Source organism: Dendrobium catenatum, unplaced genomic scaffold (assembly GCF_001605985.2).
Source record: "Dendrobium catenatum unplaced genomic scaffold, ASM160598v2 fragScaff_scaffold_943, whole genome shotgun sequence".
NCBI classification, from domain to species: domain Eukaryota; kingdom Viridiplantae; phylum Streptophyta; class Magnoliopsida; order Asparagales; family Orchidaceae; genus Dendrobium; species Dendrobium catenatum.
Window position 1 is genome coordinate 278,480 of NW_021319405.1, and position 17,585 is coordinate 296,064.

A 17,585-nucleotide genomic window follows, 5' to 3' on the forward strand; every position below is an offset into this window, starting at 1 on the left:
GCATTTGGCTCTTTGTGAGCTGAAGTAATTTTTAGATTTGTCCACCTCGGCAAACTATTGCGGATGGTGGATGGATTCTGCTTTAAGTATTTTGATGGATTTATTTCAATTTTAAATATTTTGGAATTTTTGGGATTTATGGATTTTTGGATTTTGAGTGGACTTTTGAAATATTTATGAAATGGACCCCTCCGGTTGAGATCATCATTCAACACGGCCATCATCGGGGTGTACTTGAGGTTATTTCCATTTGATTGAACCTTGTCGACCCTATCAACTTAACGATAGGGGATCGGGTTTCTCGTAGGCTTTATACCTTTGTTCATGAATTTTCTTGATTTTAGGCCTTGAAGGCCGAATATAAATGCATTAAAATACATTCCGATCACATTCGTGACCATATATTTATCTGAGAATTTGAACCCTGTCTACTCCTATTCACCTGCTTAGGAGGATTGGGTTTCGTAGGCTTTGTGCCTTTATTTAGTGAATTCTTTTGATTGTAGGCCTTGAAGGCCTAATATGAGTGTATTGAAACAAATACATTGGTCGCCACAACTGTGTATTCGTTTAAAGGTTCGAACCCTGTCGACTTCTATTGGTCCGTATAGAAGGATCAGGTTCGAACTAGAATTCACTTATCGACCCGCGCAGCATCCCTAGGCGTCACGTGTGTACCAATAACACGCTCGCCGGGCCCCATGCGGGTGATTTTTTTATATTGATTTAGACGTACCCCATTGTGTACCTATGTGTATACAAACTATAGTGCAGGTACAGGGGTACTTTGAAACATTTTGTAAACGCCTTCTGCCCGCTTGCATGGATATTGCGGGTCTGGTGGCGTGGCATTGTAGATTGTGGACGCCTTCTGTCTGCTTTCATAGATGTTGCAGATCTGGTGGCGTTGTTATTTGGATGTCATGAGGTATTTCCTCATCTTGACATTGACTCCCCTTTCTCAATCACCGGGGAAGAGCTCTTCTGGACTTTGAAGTCCGCTGTTTTGCCTTGAAAAGATCTCCTTTCAAGATTTTAATGTAGTAGACTTGTTGTATCTGATATTTGTAGATGTGAATATTGTTTTCTTCCTGAGTATATGATCAAGAAGGGATTTTGGAACACCAGGAGGTTTGGTTCTAATTTGTTCAAACCTCTCTTCCATTCTGCCAGGAGGTGTCTTTTTCGTACATCGAGTCACCCTTGTACCCGAAATACTTGAAAAAAAGCGGTCCTGCCACCACGCCGCAGAACGGGTCTTGATCACCAATGTCGGAGGTGATATCGATACTTGTGCCCACAGTGGTATCCATTTGCAGGGGACCGTTTCGTCTACTACGACCTTCTGGAAGTGGTTGCAGAAAGCCCATTGTTCTTGCATCATATCCACCCTTTCACCAATCTCGGGTGGGTGACTATCGCATTTGCTGCGGGGAACAGATTTTCTACTATCATGTAGTAGTGTTGCATTCTTTCAATCAACAGGCACTGTGGGGATTGTTTGTAGGAGTTCGTGCCATAACTTACAAACATAAATTATTGCTTCTCTTCTTTTTACAAGTAGATTATACTTGGAACTCATTTGTCTTCTTGAATTCGGGTCCGAGCCAAGTTTCATTTAGACTCGGGTTCATCGAGTCCACAACCCCCACTTAATGTTGTGTAGCGCAAGTTCAAATGTTATGTTCGGATTCGGATCCAGTCCAAATCAAAGTCCTTGTTTGATGTTATGGTCTTGTTCAAGTCCCCTGCAGTCCTTTGAGTTCAATTGCATGTTCATGTGATTATTTAAAGTCTTCTAGAGTCTTTACATGTTCATTTCATGTGTAGATTGACTTGAATTTGGTTACAAATTTGATTTTATTTCATCTGATTTTTATTTTCATTAATCATTTGAATTTCTGTTCAGGTTCAAATCTACAAGTCCACTGTTATTTGTTTCTTGTTCGTTTGAATGCAGGCTCTTGTTCTTTTATGTCCAAAACTTGCTCACATATAGGCCAAAATTCTGTTCAAGTCCACGGTGCCTTCAGTCTGAATTTCGGCAGCCTTCCGGCGTCTCCCCCGTTTAGGGGAAAAAACCAAGAGGCAACCTTCCCCTCGACGCTACGTGAGCGCTTCAGGTAGATGTCAAAAGTGACACCGCGGTCGCGTATTTTATCAAAAATCCTCGCCCGCTACATGAGAGTTTAGGGGTGTGGAGCATGAGTTAGAAAAAAGCAGATTTCCCCCCTCTGCACCACGTGGGCGTTCGGGGGTACTTATATAAAAATAAAGAAAACGCATTTCTTATATCCCGTTCGCCGCAAGCGCTGCACCGGTTTCCCTCCCTACAACGCTGCTTGAGCGCCTCGGGGGTTTGCCGGCTCATTGCAAGCTTTGAAGAGTGATCCTTAAATCGTTGCAAGCATCGCACCGGTTTCCCACCCTACAACGCTACGTGAGCGCCTCGGGGGTTTGCCGGTTCGTTGCAAGCATCGAGAAAAGAATCTAGGTGATTTCCGCCTCGTCGTAGGCGTCGTACTAACTTCCCTCCCTACAACGCCACGTGGGCGCCTCGGGGGTTTGCTAGGGGATCACCTTCACTTCCAGCGAGCTCTTGTTGTCGCTTCCCTCAAAATGTTGCAGCTTCCGATCCGAGAGGAAGGAAGTCGTCCAAGGGAGCAAAGTCGAAACAGCCACAAGGAGCCGGAGAAGGGCCTGAACGGGAGAAAGTTAACTCCACAGCCCGCGAGCTCCTATTCTAGTTCCGATCAAAATGTCGGGACTTCCGATCTAGTGGAGAGGGCGATGAAGGAAAGTTGGAGAAGGGGCGACGTCGGACGGTCTCAAGGAGTCGGAGAGTGAGCGGGTTCACAGCAAGCGAGCTCCCAGTCGTCTCTTCCGATCAAAATGTCGGAGCTTCCGATCCTTTCAGTCGGCGAGCTTCTGCAGTTGCTTCCGATCAAAAGAACATAACTTCCGATCCTACTGGAAGGGAAGTCGTTGAATGGCGAAGTCGAACTGCTGCGAAGAAGTCGGAGAGGGAGAGATTTCGAGAGGAAGAGGGCGGGAGCAGAGGGAGCGTTCGCGGGAGTCAGAGTGCGAGAGAGGGAGAATCGAGAGAGGACAGTGCGAATGAGGGCCTTCGTTCTCATTTTAACGACGCTAAAGGAGTCGGCTCGAGGCGGGATCGTGCGATGAAATGACGCGAGGTCGTGGGAAGAGCAGCGGCGTCGTGGGATGACAGAGAGCAGGTGAACGACTCCCTTTTTTATTTTGATTTTTTTTTGATTGATTTTTTTTTTATAAACGGGTCAACACATGGATTGTTTTACATCATTCTTGGTATCAGAGCATGGTAGGCATGCACGACATGTTTAGAAAAACATCCTAAGGTCTAGCTTTTCATTGTAGTTTAAAACTTGCATGCATATCATTGCATAGTTAGATTTTATTCACTGTTTTCACTGCTGTAATTGTGTTTCCTGCACGCATCTAGTAAAGTTTAAGGCATTCTAGATAGCGTAGGGGTGCTGCCATTAAACCCACATTGTCTCTAATTGCTTAGGACAACCACACCCTTGAGTTTAACTGCTGTCCTCACTGTTCCAGCAGCAGTTAGCCATCGTTTAGTGAACTTTTAGTCTTTGTTTGGGTGCTTCCCACTCCCTCGGACCATTCCAAACACCTAGACAACTTAAGCAACGACTGAACTTTGCTGTCCAGAAAATTTCTGCAACATTTGGAGAGCTTTAGGTGACCCCAACCTAGTGTTTAGGTGCTGTCCACATCCCAAAACCCATCCTAAGCACCTAGGCATCTTCACCAACTGCTATGGTTTTCTGTACACACAAAATACTAGCAAGTTGTGGGTAGGGCCAGTTTGGCGGTCAAAGGCCGCAAGCCAGCTTTATGAAAATCTCAAGTATATTTTCAGTTTCAGTTATTTTCCCTGTAGCCCTGTAGCCCTGTAGCTTTCTTTCAATATAAATACTAGCAATGTTCTATTTTAAAACAAATTTTGGTGATAGTTTATTCAATCTAAAGCTGCTAAGGGATGATTTCTGCATTCCTGTATCCTAGCTTTTTCAGTCCAGGTGGTGGTCTTACTATAGTTTTTGTATCAATGCTTAGCTCTGAAAGTAATTACTTAAAAACTGTTGTGCGTCAACTTGTGTTAAAAATTTTTGACATTCTTATGCATCGTTATTACAATCTAAAATTTGTTATCTAAGCCAGGTGCGTGAAAGAAAAATGATGATTAATCTGATATATCATTTATCATTTCTTCCATCCTGAAGTTTCCGGTCTTCACAGTGTAAAGTTGGTAAAAGTGCCTAGTCTTTTATCTGCTGAAAGCATCCGTCCCATCATTACTTTGAAAACTCCTTACTAATGAGCTAGTTGTTCTTTTGAATGTCGGCTAATGTTTTATATGCACATTTATGATTTTCTGTCCATCATTATTTCTTCAATATTCTCTGGACTTTTGCTTCTTATTCTAACATTGCAGATTTATTTTATGATAGCTTTGTGATGGCTCTATTGCTGCCTTTACTGTTCTTCACAATGTCAATTGCAATCATGGGTTTATATATGTCACGTTTCAGGTTATCACCCTACAGAATTGTCTGTTACATCTAGTATAGTTTGCTTCTTGGTTGGCTTGTGATATAACCTTTAGTCCTTTTTGTTCCAGGGCTTCCTAAAGATTTGCCAGTTGCCATCTGCATTCAACTATGATAACTATTGGGCAGTTCGCAAGGTATTCTCCCTTTTTTCTTTTGTTATGGATTACATACATCTTTTCAACATGGTTGGTAGATATGATGTATTTGAGATCCTTTTTTCCTTTGGCTCAGATTCCGTTGAGGGGCACACCTCATCAGCTCACCTACTGCGCTGAGAAAAATCTCTATTCAATCATATTATCTTTTCCCGTAAGTGTGTTACTTCTAAGAGTCCTTGTCTTTACTGGCAAAATATAAATTCAAAATCAAAATGAGTTTCTTTGCAGATGCTATTTGCATATGCCATAATCCAGTTTGATGAGGATTTACTTTTTCAGAAGTTACAACTCAAATTTATTAATTTATTAAGTTACTATTTTTATTTTGTTTTAATTAAATTCATCAAGCTGTTACTCATGATAAGTTAAAGTCGTGTATTTTTATTTGAGCAATAATTTTATTTCAACACGACTATTGATGGGTTCTTGTCTTAATTTTTTTGTCTCTCAATATTTATTTAATAAATATAACTTTGCCTACTTAGTTTTGGTTTTTCAAATCTTACTTGTCATTTACTTGACATATTTGTGAATGAAAGTAGTCATTCTCCCATTAAGGTTGGAATTTTAACTTTTATTGTTGTCTTTCTGCAATTTCATAAGTTTGTATCTATGGTTGCCATTATTTTTTTATTTTTATCTATGGTCGCTATAATTCTTTAGCATACTTCCTCTAACATAGATCTTAAATTTTTCTTTCATGTTGAATTTCTTGCCTCTTAATAATAATGGGAATGTGTTCTTCATCAAGGCTAGAACCAATATTGGATTCTTGCAAGCAAAGTTTTTTTTAAACCAAAATGTTATTTATTGCTTAAATTTATAGGCGATCAGGTAAGCCCTATGCACATTTTTCTTAGTATGGAGGGAAAACTCTAAGTACCGATGCACATCTTTTTTGACTCAATGGAGAATTGTTTTGAGGCTTCAAATAGGTATCGAAGATTCATGCACGTCTTTCTTAACATGGTGTGATATAAGACCCTCGATGGTGTTGTCTTATGATACTGATCGTGGATACCTAGGCGTGGTGGGTAGGCTTATCACTTCCAAGGACTCCCCCTTTGCAGGAAGAGAACTGAAGGTTGTTGAATTTTTTAGCAAACAAGGGACTTAAAAAAAAGAGCAAAATCAAAATGATTCCGAAATAAAATTTGCAATAAATAAATATATATATATATATATATAATTATTATTCCAAACTGGTACTGAAGATTCATGCACATCTTAGCGCGATGGGCTAGTAGACCCTTGGTCATGGTGTCTTAAGACATCAACCATACTCACCTTTCATAGCATGGTAGGTAGCTTAGCACTTTTGATGAAGCCCTCTAAGCGGAAAGAAGTCAGGATTGTCGAAATTTTTAGTAATATGGGACCCAAACAAAATAACATGAAAGGACTTTTGAGCATAAATGTAATATGAAATTGAATTAATTTAAAATTAAAATTGACAAAAAAGGTTCAAAACTGTAAGGAGAACACGATTGAACATTGAACTGAACTGAAATAGAACTTACAGGAACTTATAATTATGCCCTCATCTAAATATTTTTCCTCTTCTTGTTCCATTTTTCATATCTAGTGTTCTTTTCCTATTTTGAACTTTTTTTTTCTAATGAACGTGGTGGTTTTTTGTTTTGACTTCTGGGATTTGTACCATTACTGTGCAGGTAGCTCGCCCAATAAACCAAGTATTGTCATCCATGTTAGATCAAGATATTGGTCAAATGGAACGTGAAAATACAAGTTCAGATGTCCTCCAAAAAACTTACACTCTTGATGATTTTGAAGTTCGCCTTTTAGAACCAGAGAAATCTGGTGGGAATTGGGATACAAGAGCTACTATTCCAATGCAACCTTGTGAAAATGCGCTCACTGTGCGGATGGTAACCTTATTTGTAAGTTCGTATCTTATGATTTTCATGGATGTGGTGCTTAGGTTAAGGGACTCGAACTAATTAACTATGTGATGTAGATGCATGTGATTCCAATTAATTACTTTAAAGTCACATTCATGTAATCAAGCATTTTCTTCCCTGTCCCTCAGAATTCAGCAACAAAGGAAAATGAAGCTATTATGGCTATTGGAACAGCTTATGTACAAGGGGAAGACGTTGCTTCTCGAGGGCGCATTCTTCTATTATCTATTGGCAAGAATGGTGAAAACTCTCAAAATTTGGTACTTGTTAAGTCTAATTTACTTCAAATCATTGATTGTTAATTTTATATGCAAGATAAAGCCTTAACATCATTTCTATCAACTTCTGTTTCTCGTTGGAATTTTCAACAGAGCTTTTATCTTCATTTTTCTTCAGGTAACAGAAGTTTACTCAAAAGAGTTGAAGGGAGCTATCTCTGCTGTAGCATCTCTTCAAGGTCACTTGCTAATAGCATCTGGCCCCAAAATCACTTTGCACAAGTGGACTGGCTCTGAACTGACTGGTGTTGCTTTCTACGACACTCCTCTCTACGTTGTGAGCTTGAACATTGTATGTTAAGACTTGACAACGAAATCTGCTGCATTCCTTTCTGTTTGCAAACATTATTTTAGAGCACATAATGTTTTTGAATAATTTTCACTTCCTGTTATCAACTGACAATATGCATGTTTGTGACTGTTCCTTTCATGTTCTAATGCTACTGATCATTGTGTACAACACATTTACAATGAGCTGTTTTACCTTTCTTATCTTAATGAACAAAACGGCTACTTGAATAATCAACACACAATAAAAGGATACATGCTAGTCAGATGTTTGAAGTTAAATCTACTTATTAAATTTACCATTTCCCAGGTTTTGGCAACCAGGATTATTGGTTCGTTTATTCTTTCTTTAATTACGCATACCTTGCCTACTAAACGTCATATGCCTATTAGCTTGTCTTCATTGATGTAAGGGTATCTTGTCCAAGTATTTTTTTCCTCCATTTTTTGACATGCACTTTGGCGAAAGGACCTCCATCAATCTTCTATTTGAAAACAAACAGTAGTTCCCTTGAGTAAATATTTATCAAAAGAACATTCTAATAATTCATTAAAAATGTTTCAGGTTAAGAACTTTATCCTGTTGGGTGACATTCATAAGAGCATATACTTCCTCAACTGGAAAGAGCAAGGTGCTCAGCTGAGCCTTTTGGCAAAGGATTTTGGCTCTCTTGATTGTTATGCAACAGAATTTCTGATAGATGGAAGTACTCTGAGCCTTGTAGTTTCAGATGATCAAAAGAATATCCAGGTAATTCGCTGATTCTAATTCAAAACATGCAACATATGCATCTTAAGTGGATTTGAGGTAATTGTATTTTTCAAGTTTGCATCATTACTCATATTTGCTAAGGATTATAAACATATTACTCATTATTTATAATTCTTATGAAATCACACTAGAAGTACATATCATTGTCATTGCAATTGTTATTTGACTGTAAATTTCTATAGAAGTATTAAAGAGGCGGACTTAATATAGTTGTTTGATGTTAAGAATGGCATTCTTCACATCTATTGGCCTTTATGACCGCTTGAAAGTCAAACCAACCAACCAAATATAACAAAGACGACAAATGTAGGATGTGATATAGTGCAAATGTTATTTGAAACACATCGATCAAAAGTCAAAATCACTCAAATAGCATGCACTCACAAAACAAATTACACTAACACGTACGAGGCAACATAAACAACTATGATTGACAATCATATTATACAAAGTCTTTATGCAAAGAAAATAAAAAAATTGCATGTGCGAGGCGATGACACGAAATTGATTTGCATGAGCGATGAAGATTTTGTAAATAAAATATGAAATAATTATTAAAACTATAATATTAATTTATTATTATTAAATAAAATGTTAAAAAATAAAAAAAATAAAAAAATCCCTAAAATCTAATTTCTCCACCTACCTGCTCTCGTACAAGATCACACTGCTGTCTGTTACCTCGTACACATGCACACGACCTCAACTTGTCACCTCTCAAATCAAGCAGACCCCCTCAGCCCCATTACTCTCGTACTATCAACTCTTTCGGCCCATTCATTATGGCACACGAAGCACCCGCTCTCTCCTATCTCTTCTCTATTTCAAATGTAAAACCGCCTTCCTCTTCTCCTTTTCCACTTCCTCCTCTCACATGCAACCTGCACGACCTCACCTCCTTTCCTTTTCACCACCATCGAGCCTCAAGCTCTCGCTCCTAGTTGAGCCGCTAGTAGCTTATCCATCTGTCGGCAACCCAGATCCAATTGCCAACCGCAACCTTCTGAGCTCGCCAACCACTTGATCACCTCTCTCCACCTCTCCCTTCATCTTTCTTTCTTTCCCTCTTTGAAACTCTTTTTTTCGTTGTCTTCCCTTTTCTAACTCTTTCACTCTCAACCTTGGCACTCTGTCTTTTTCTCTCTTTTTGTCTTAATCTCTATCAATTTCTCACTCTACCTTTCCCTCTCTCTTTTTGCTCTAATATTTTCTCTCTTTAATAGAGAGAATTTCTCTCTTTTCACTATCTCTCTCTCCCCACTCTCTCTCTCTCTAAAAAGTGAGAAATACAAATAAAAAACAAAGAAAAGAGAAAAATAGAAAAGAAAAAAAAGACTATTAAAAGGAAAAAAAAGAGAAAGAGACGAAGAACAAAAAAAAAATTTGCGTTGCATTGCTGATCCATTGTTCTCATTGTTATTTCTTTTTGCATGTTAAGCTCTCAACAAGCAGAACTCTTTCCCCCTTTTCTTTGCGTGGTGAGAAACTCATAGGCAACATTCACAATGGAAGTGATCCTTGTGTACACTTTTGTTAGGTGGAAAATTTATGTACATGTACTTGTCTTTCTTGACACACCAAAGAAATATCATGAATTATAAATAGATACCGAAAACCCATACACATCTTCTTGGCATGGTCGGTAGAAGAGCCCGGCTATGGTGTCTTACGATATCAACCATGCATGTCTTTCTTGGCTGTGATGAGCAGGCCTAATACTTGTTGTAATAACACCTATATGGTGAAAATATCGGGAGGTTGTAATAATTTTCACTGAAAAAATAACTTAGAAAAGTACAAATTTAGCATGATTTATAGACGGAAAAAAGTAATAATTAAAATAAAAAATGATAAATATAAATTATTCCGAGTAGGTACATGAAGTCATGCCTTTTTTGGTGTGGTGGGGTGGAAGATCCTAGCCGCAATGTCTTACGATTTCAATTATACACTACTTTTTTGACATAGGGGGCAAGCTTAACACTCTCGATGATGCTCTCTATACAATGAAAATGTTAGGATGTTGTCAAAATTCACATTGACAAGGGACTCAAATTTAACAGCATTAAAGTACTTTTATGCAAAAATGAAATACTAAAAGAAAAGGCAATTAAAATTAATTTGATTAAAACTGCAAAAAAATGATAGCGAGGGAAATGAAGTAGGACTTACAGAGGAGTTGTAAGGAAATCAATAGCTGGCCAACGAATGCATACTAAACTTTGCTTCGGCTCCTATAATATTTGTGAATACTCAAGGTCCATAAGAATGTACTTGCATTGGACTTGGGATGAATATGAAAGAAAGAGCTCCCATTTTTATAACATTAAAAAATTATTTCTTGAAGGACCCATATAATTAAAATTTAATATATAAAGGCGAAAGAGAGGACAAGTAAAAAATGTGCTTATTTTTCAATTCGCCTTGTGCACAACTGGATTCGTAATATATTTGTTCAAGAGAACAAAAGGCGAAGGGCGATCTTTTAAAATTTCAAAATAAAATAATATGTACATTTTAATGATAATCCTCGCAATCAAATTCAAAACTCATGTGCAAGTGGACATAATATGAGCAATAATTCATTCAAAATGCAAAGTCACGTGCACGATCCAAGGACAACGCATTCATGTAAATAACTACTACATTTGATGCCTATACATGTGTCCACATGAATGGTTTTCAAAGAAAGTAACAATGGTTGTACGTCATGCTAACTATTAAAAAAGAGGGCTCGTACACATCCTATGAGGTAACAATACAACCCATTTATGAATACTTGAATAGTGCACACTATGAATGTATTTTATTTAAATGTGATAAGCAGTGTACTGTTGCATGGACGATTTGGGCAATTATTTTGAAAAAGTGCTCAGGATGAGTCAAATCACTGAAATAAATCTTGTCTGTGCATCCACTATATGGATGGTGTGTAGATGTACTGAAAACATGCAAATGCACTGTGCAAGCACACTAGTGAGTACCGTTGGCTATGTAAGCGCATTGTGTAAGCACACCAAAGATCATGCACGTATGCAAGTGCATCAAGATACATGCAAATGTGTTATGCAATGATATTAATAAGTATGCAAGCGCATTACATGAATGCACCATGAAACATGCAAATATACAATAAAAATGCTTAAAAAACATGTGCAATGCATCAAACGATTGAAATCAATTTTCTCGCATGTGCTCCAACAAACATATTAAATTTTTAAATACAAAGTCTAAGAATGTTACTCAGGGCAAAAAGCAAACCAAACTAAAATGCTTTTTTTTAATTAAAATCAATTTTCCCTGCATGTGTATCGACAAACATATCAAATGTTTAAATACAAAAGTCTGATAATACTATGCTTGTATAAAAAGTAAATTGAACTAAAATCTCATTTTAAATTAAAATCAATTTTTTTTGCATGTGCTCGAACAAATTTGTTAAATGCTCAAATATAAATACTGCATAGGTTTGTGAATACTGTTCAGGTTAAAAATAAATTAAATGAGAAGTTCTTTTAATTCAAATATACTTGTGTGCTCTAACATATGCATTAATTCATTATTTTGGGTGTCCAAGAGTATTGTGCATTGTTAAAAGCAAGTTGAACTAAAATTGTATTTACAAATTGAAATTAATTATTTGCGTGTGCCTTGACCAATACATTAAATTTCTAATTTTGTTGTCTAAGAATGCTACATGGGGTTAAAAGCTAGTTGAATCAGTTTCTTTTTTTTATTATTAGTTTTGAATTTTAAAATGAAAAGGTGGAATATGAAAAATAAAATAAAATATTGTCCTACAATAAGATGGGGGTATTTAAAGAACACAAATAAAAATACTTTTGAGAGTAAGATTCAAGATAGTAAAATTTTGATTGTGCATGAGGAAGCTAATGTTAAGTGAAAAAAGTAGCTTGTGATATTAAGAATGTTGCAAATTATATGTTTGGAGTATTAAAAGGGAAAGCTCATAATAGTAAAATAGTTGGTGGTTAAATCAAATTGTGCAAGAGATGATAAAAAATAAGAAGCTTTTGTTATAAAAGTTAGTTTGGGTGTAAAAATTTGAAAATTTGGGAAAAATATAAAGAGGGTCATAAGAAATCTAAGAAAGCAAAATGTGATGCAAATAATTTTGGTTTTAATGATTTATATGATAGATTAGATGCTAAGAAGGGCGAATGATATATATATATAAAGTTAGCCAAATAAAGAAATAGAAGTGATGAGGACATCGGAGATCAACGGCTACGAATTTTTTTGTTATTTATTTATATGTTTTTGTACTAGTTTATTTTATATTTAATCATCCATGCTAATACGTTTCACATCAAGAAGTAAGGATTTAGTTCAAGTGAAGTGTATTAAGGATGAAAATAAAAAAAAAATAATTTCATTAGAAGATGATATTTAACAAAGGTGGATGTGATATTTTGATAAGCTATTCAATGAGATTAAGATAATATGATTGACTTTAATGATATTAGAATCCTAAATGAAAATAGAGATTTGTTTTTATAACAAAGTTAGATATGCTTTAAAGAAAATGAAGTGTGGAAGAGCTATTTGACCTGATAATATCCAATAGAGATATAAAAATGCTTAGGAGATGTAGGAATTTCTTAACTTATGAAATTTTTTAATACTATTTTGATGACTAAAAAGATATCATATGAGTAGAGAAGTGTGTTAATTCCTATAATTAAGATTAAAGGTGATACCCAAGACTGTGCGAATTGGAGGAATTAAGTTAATTTGTCATACTTTAAAACTATGGGAGAAATTAATAGAGTATAGGTTACGACGTGATACTAATGTTTCTTAAAATAAATTTGGATTCATGTCAGGGAGGTCTATTATGGAAGTTATACATTTATTTAGAGGTTTGATGTAGAATTATAGAGAGGATAAGGAGAATCTACATATTATATTTTATTCATTTAGAGAAATTCTATAATAAAGTTTCAACCAAAGTGCTCTAGAGTGTTCTAGAAAAGAAAGGGGTTAATAATGTTTTTATTCAAGTCATTAAGGATATGTATTTATGAGCTATTACTTGTGTTTAAACACAAGTTGGTTTGACCAAGTATTTTCCTATTTCAGTTGGATTACATCAAAGATCAATTTTAAGTCCATATCTTTTTTTCTTTAGTCATGGATGTTCTTACTAGACATTTGCAAGAGGATGTACTCACTTTTTGTTAATGTTCTTCTTGTTGATAAGACTAGCGAGGAAGTTGAAGGTAGACTTGAATTATGGAGGTCAACTTTAGAGTCTAAAGGTTTTCGTTTGAGTAGATCTAAAACCGAATACATTAAGTGTAATTTTAGTAGTAATAAATCTGATGGAAGATTGTAACTTTGGATGATCAAAGTCATAATAAGAGTACACATTTCAGATATCTCATATCTATTTTTCAAAGTGATGGTGATATTATTAGTAGAGTTCAAATTGGATGGTTTAAGTAGAGGAATGCATCAAGCCTATTGTGTGATAGGAAAGTACCCCTCAAATTTAAGGGAAAATCTATAAGATGGTGGTGAGACCTGCAATGCTTTATGGTGTAGAATGTTGGCCATTGAAAGAGAAACATAAAATTAAGTCAAGTATTATAGAGATGAGGATGCTTAGGTAGATGAGTGGATTCACTCTTACAGACATAATGCGAAATTAGTATATACATGAAAAGGTTGGAGTAGCTCCAGTGGTAGATAAGATTAGAGAGAGCGGCTTCCTTTGATTTTTGGTCACATAAAATGTCAGACTTCTGATGACTCAGTTAGGAGAGTATATATATTAGATTTGACCTATTTTAAGAAAGGAAGAGGTAGACCTAAAAAAGATTTTATTAGAAAATATTATAAATTACCTTTTTTATTAGATTTAAATTAGAATTTGACTTTTAACAGGACACAATAGAAAAAAAAGATTCATATAACCAACCCCTCATAGAGGGATAAAGGCTTGATGTTGTTATTATTATCAAATTGAAATTAATTTACCCATATGTGCTTCGAGTAAACATCAAAATTTTAATTTTAGAGTTCTAGAATGCTATGCTAGTTAAAAATCAAATGAACAAAATTTAAAAAATTGTGTGATCACTATTTTGTTTAAAAGTTGCATATCTTTTAAATCCTAAATCTAGGGGTGTCAAACGGTCAACCAGTTAGGTTTGGGTTCGATTCAAAATTGACCTGAACCAAATCTAGTCAACCCAAATCCAACTCATTTAATAAACGGGTTAAAAACACCAACCCACCCAAACCTGACCCGCCATCAATCTGAATGATCCAAACCCAACTTGTTAACTCATTTTGGTTAAAATTATGCTAATAACTTATTAACTATAAATTTTATAATATTTGATAAAAAATAGTAAGATGATACCCACATGCAAAAAATTAAGTGAAAAATATATTAAACAAGTCTTTTTTTTTTAATAAAAAACAGGTTCGTGGGTCAACCAGAACCCAAATTTTTTGGGTTGGGTTTGACGCCCCTACCTAAATCCCCGTACATATTCCAACAAATTTGCTAAATGCTCGAATACAAGGTTTGAAATTACTACACTGGATTAAAAGCAAGTTGAACTTTTTTTTTTCCAAATTGAAATTAATTTTCTAAAATGTGCTCTGACCTATGAATCAAATTTTAAAATTTGAGGTCTTAAAATGTATGCGTGCTAAAATAAAAGTCAACTTAAAATTCAATGTTGATCATCCTCCTTAAAAGAACTAGAGTTGACATGACTTGAATTAATAATTGAATATATAATAATAAAATTCAAATTATATTTAATTTTAAGTTTGTATTAGGTTTTCAACACTTTCTACAAAGGAAATTCTTTAAAAATGCAAATTCTGGAGTTCATTGTTCGTATGAGAATTCACAAAGTTGATACTCTAATTTTATCATCTATGAGCAAGCAGACAGAGTTGATAAGGTTCAAATGGCAAAAGAAATTTTTTTAAAATCCAATTGGTAGTTGTATTGATATAAATCTCAGCTGAAGGGGATCTTATTTTTAAAATACCTTCTCAAATATAAAGATGAATTTACTTCGGACCTAATACCAATGAAAATATGCAAACTCAACATTTTATAGAATTCCAATTATTCTAGTAAAATTAGTTGTTTAATAACTTATAGTAAAAATCCATTCATCCTTCACAATGTTTATTGAAGTGACAAATTTGAGAATAATTTTAGCTCATAAAGCACAAATGCTATGATGCACCGATACGGCACGGACACGACATGACACGGACACGGCAATTTTTAAAAATATAGGACACAGGTGCGGCGTGGACACGGCATAATAATTTTTTAATATGATATATAGAAATTAAGGTGACATTATAGTAAAAATGACAAGCAATAATAAATCAATTCCATAATAACTTGTTTAGCTTATAACATAAAGATGTTTAGTACAAAATGTCTAGAACAACCATAAAAATATAAGCAAAAAATCATTTAGTACAACATGAATGTTCAACTACTCAATAGAGGGAATGATAGAATTAGATTCGCCACAATAATTGCATTTGTAGGAGCCACCACAATAATTGCATTTGAATGACACATTCCCTCCTTCAAATATTTTTCCTAACTTTGTAACATAAAACCATAACGGCTTATCAGTTTCTACCGATGGCTCTTTTGAACCTTCACCTAATCCACTCTCGTCAGCAGCATAGCTCATTTTGCTAACAAACCAATCATACATATAAATACATCAAATTAAATTGATATGAAGTGAAATCAAAATATCTCAATAATAAGAAAACATGAATACAACAATATATCGGTCTGCCGGGGGTCCAAGGGGTCGTCGCTACCCCCTGAAGGGGTTCGACCTGTATGGGAAGTTCTGCTTATTTTTAAGTTCGTAAGTTGTTTGTATAGGAAGATACGAGAGTTGTAATCGAGCATGTACCTAACAGTCCTACGCTACTGAGCGGTACCCGACGCATGTACCTAGCAATAACTCGAGCATGTACTGAGCGGATACCCGTGGCAATGTACTGAGCGGTATCGAAGCAGACTGAGCGGTACCGCGAGTCGGCATAGTACCTAGGCGATACCTAATGCGGTACTAGCATGACAAATTAGGTTTTCAACAATAGATAAAAAAATGGCAAAACACACTTAAGGTCTTGGCTCTCTGCGCGTAGAGTGGCTATTGTTTGGCACTTGATTGCAATTTCTCAGATGATCGCAGAAATCAATGCAAGACGAAGGAATGGCAGACAGCTTGTCTTGACTCGTGCTCGAGCAAAACGGAAGAACGGGAGGCGAAGCAGCGAGCTCCATTTGCGTCGACTGCGAGCTCTCCCGCCTCCCTATACAGAGATTTCTTTCGCTGGATCTGAAAAAGGCTTACTCGTCTTCGCTAAATGCTAAATAGAATCATACGATTTTATCATTTAATACGACGCACGTGTCATGCTGTGTCGAACGCGTGTCAGTGTCCACATCTGATACCTCTTTAAGCAGAGTGTCGATGCATCATAGGCAAATGCTTATCATGTGTATGTTTAATGCTCTTCTTAGCATCTTATCATGCTCTACCAATGGTGTTTTGTTGTCGTGAATAGTACCATTATTTTGATCACGGTAGGGCTGCGTATGTTTCCTGAATAGCTAAAATTCCGATAATGAATTATAGCTGTAGGCATTAGAATCAACCTGAATTATATCCTCATTAAGATAAAGATCCAGTGATCTATAGTATTCCATTGAGATAAGCAACTCATGGCTACATAGGGATTTTCATCATATGATTTCGACTGCTTCTATACTAAAAGATTAGGGATATACAATATCATAGGACGACTTGCATTCATAGAAGATATTTGTTTGTCATGCATACTACCCACCATGCCACTTCAAGTTTATGTGTAATATTCAAATCCTAACAAATTATATGAATACTAATATATGCTTTTAATGACTAGTCTATATCAAAAGTATTCTCATTGTAATGGGGTGAGTAATAATATTAGGGATTGTGCTTCTATGATAAAATCCTGGAAACAGATGTATAAAGTTCATTCAAAATGAGGTGAAAGCTGTTACAAAGTCAACTTACATCCTAAAAGCTACTTTAGGCAAAGGGGTCCGGGGATATGTTTTTCTAATGCAATTAGGGATGATATTCAAGGTGAAAACAGGCTATTTAAATATTATTTTTACTGCGAACGCCTTCTAATGGTAGAAGCCTTAATGGTGAGTTTAAGCTTATACCAATTTGAATGTGGGAATTTGATTTTTTTCAATCCATCATTATCGTTCTTTGTGTCCCAGTATATGATACTCATATTTAGATGGCTATCTGCAATCTTAAAAATTTACATAACATTTAAAGTAATTCCCATTCCTTTAGAAGTTCTTCATGCATTAGTAAGCGTTTGCTGGTGCAAATTCTTTTTTGGGGAAGTTGTAGCAATGATGTTGAAAAGCAAAAAAAATGGGACCATTGTGCTACGCTCTATTTCGCAAGAATGTCCACTTTAATAAAAAAAAAAAGGAAAAAAAAGATAATAAA

At 35.7% G+C, this 17,585-nt stretch overlaps 1 protein-coding gene across 3 annotated transcripts in view; it reads left to right on the plus strand.

The window, feature by feature from the left end:
* LOC110092320 (cleavage and polyadenylation specificity factor subunit 1) overlaps positions 1 to 17,585 on the plus strand; it is a 106,977-nt gene that overhangs the window by 81,401 nt on the left and 7,991 nt on the right. For 2 of the 3 annotated variants that reach the window (XM_020816823.2, XM_028697468.1), the window contains 7 exons: positions 4,512 to 4,592; positions 4,682 to 4,747; positions 4,845 to 4,922; positions 6,445 to 6,672; positions 6,822 to 6,953; positions 7,090 to 7,263; positions 7,825 to 8,010. In XM_020816823.2, coding sequence (XP_020672482.2) covers positions 4,512 to 4,592; positions 4,682 to 4,747; positions 4,845 to 4,922; positions 6,445 to 6,672; positions 6,822 to 6,953; positions 7,090 to 7,263; positions 7,825 to 8,010 — 945 coding nt within the window. Of the gene's footprint in view, positions 1 to 4,511; positions 4,593 to 4,681; positions 4,748 to 4,844; positions 4,923 to 6,444; positions 6,673 to 6,821; positions 6,954 to 7,089; positions 7,264 to 7,824; positions 8,011 to 17,585 lie in introns of those variants that run through there. The other variant, XR_003701678.1, reaches the window with a different exon arrangement.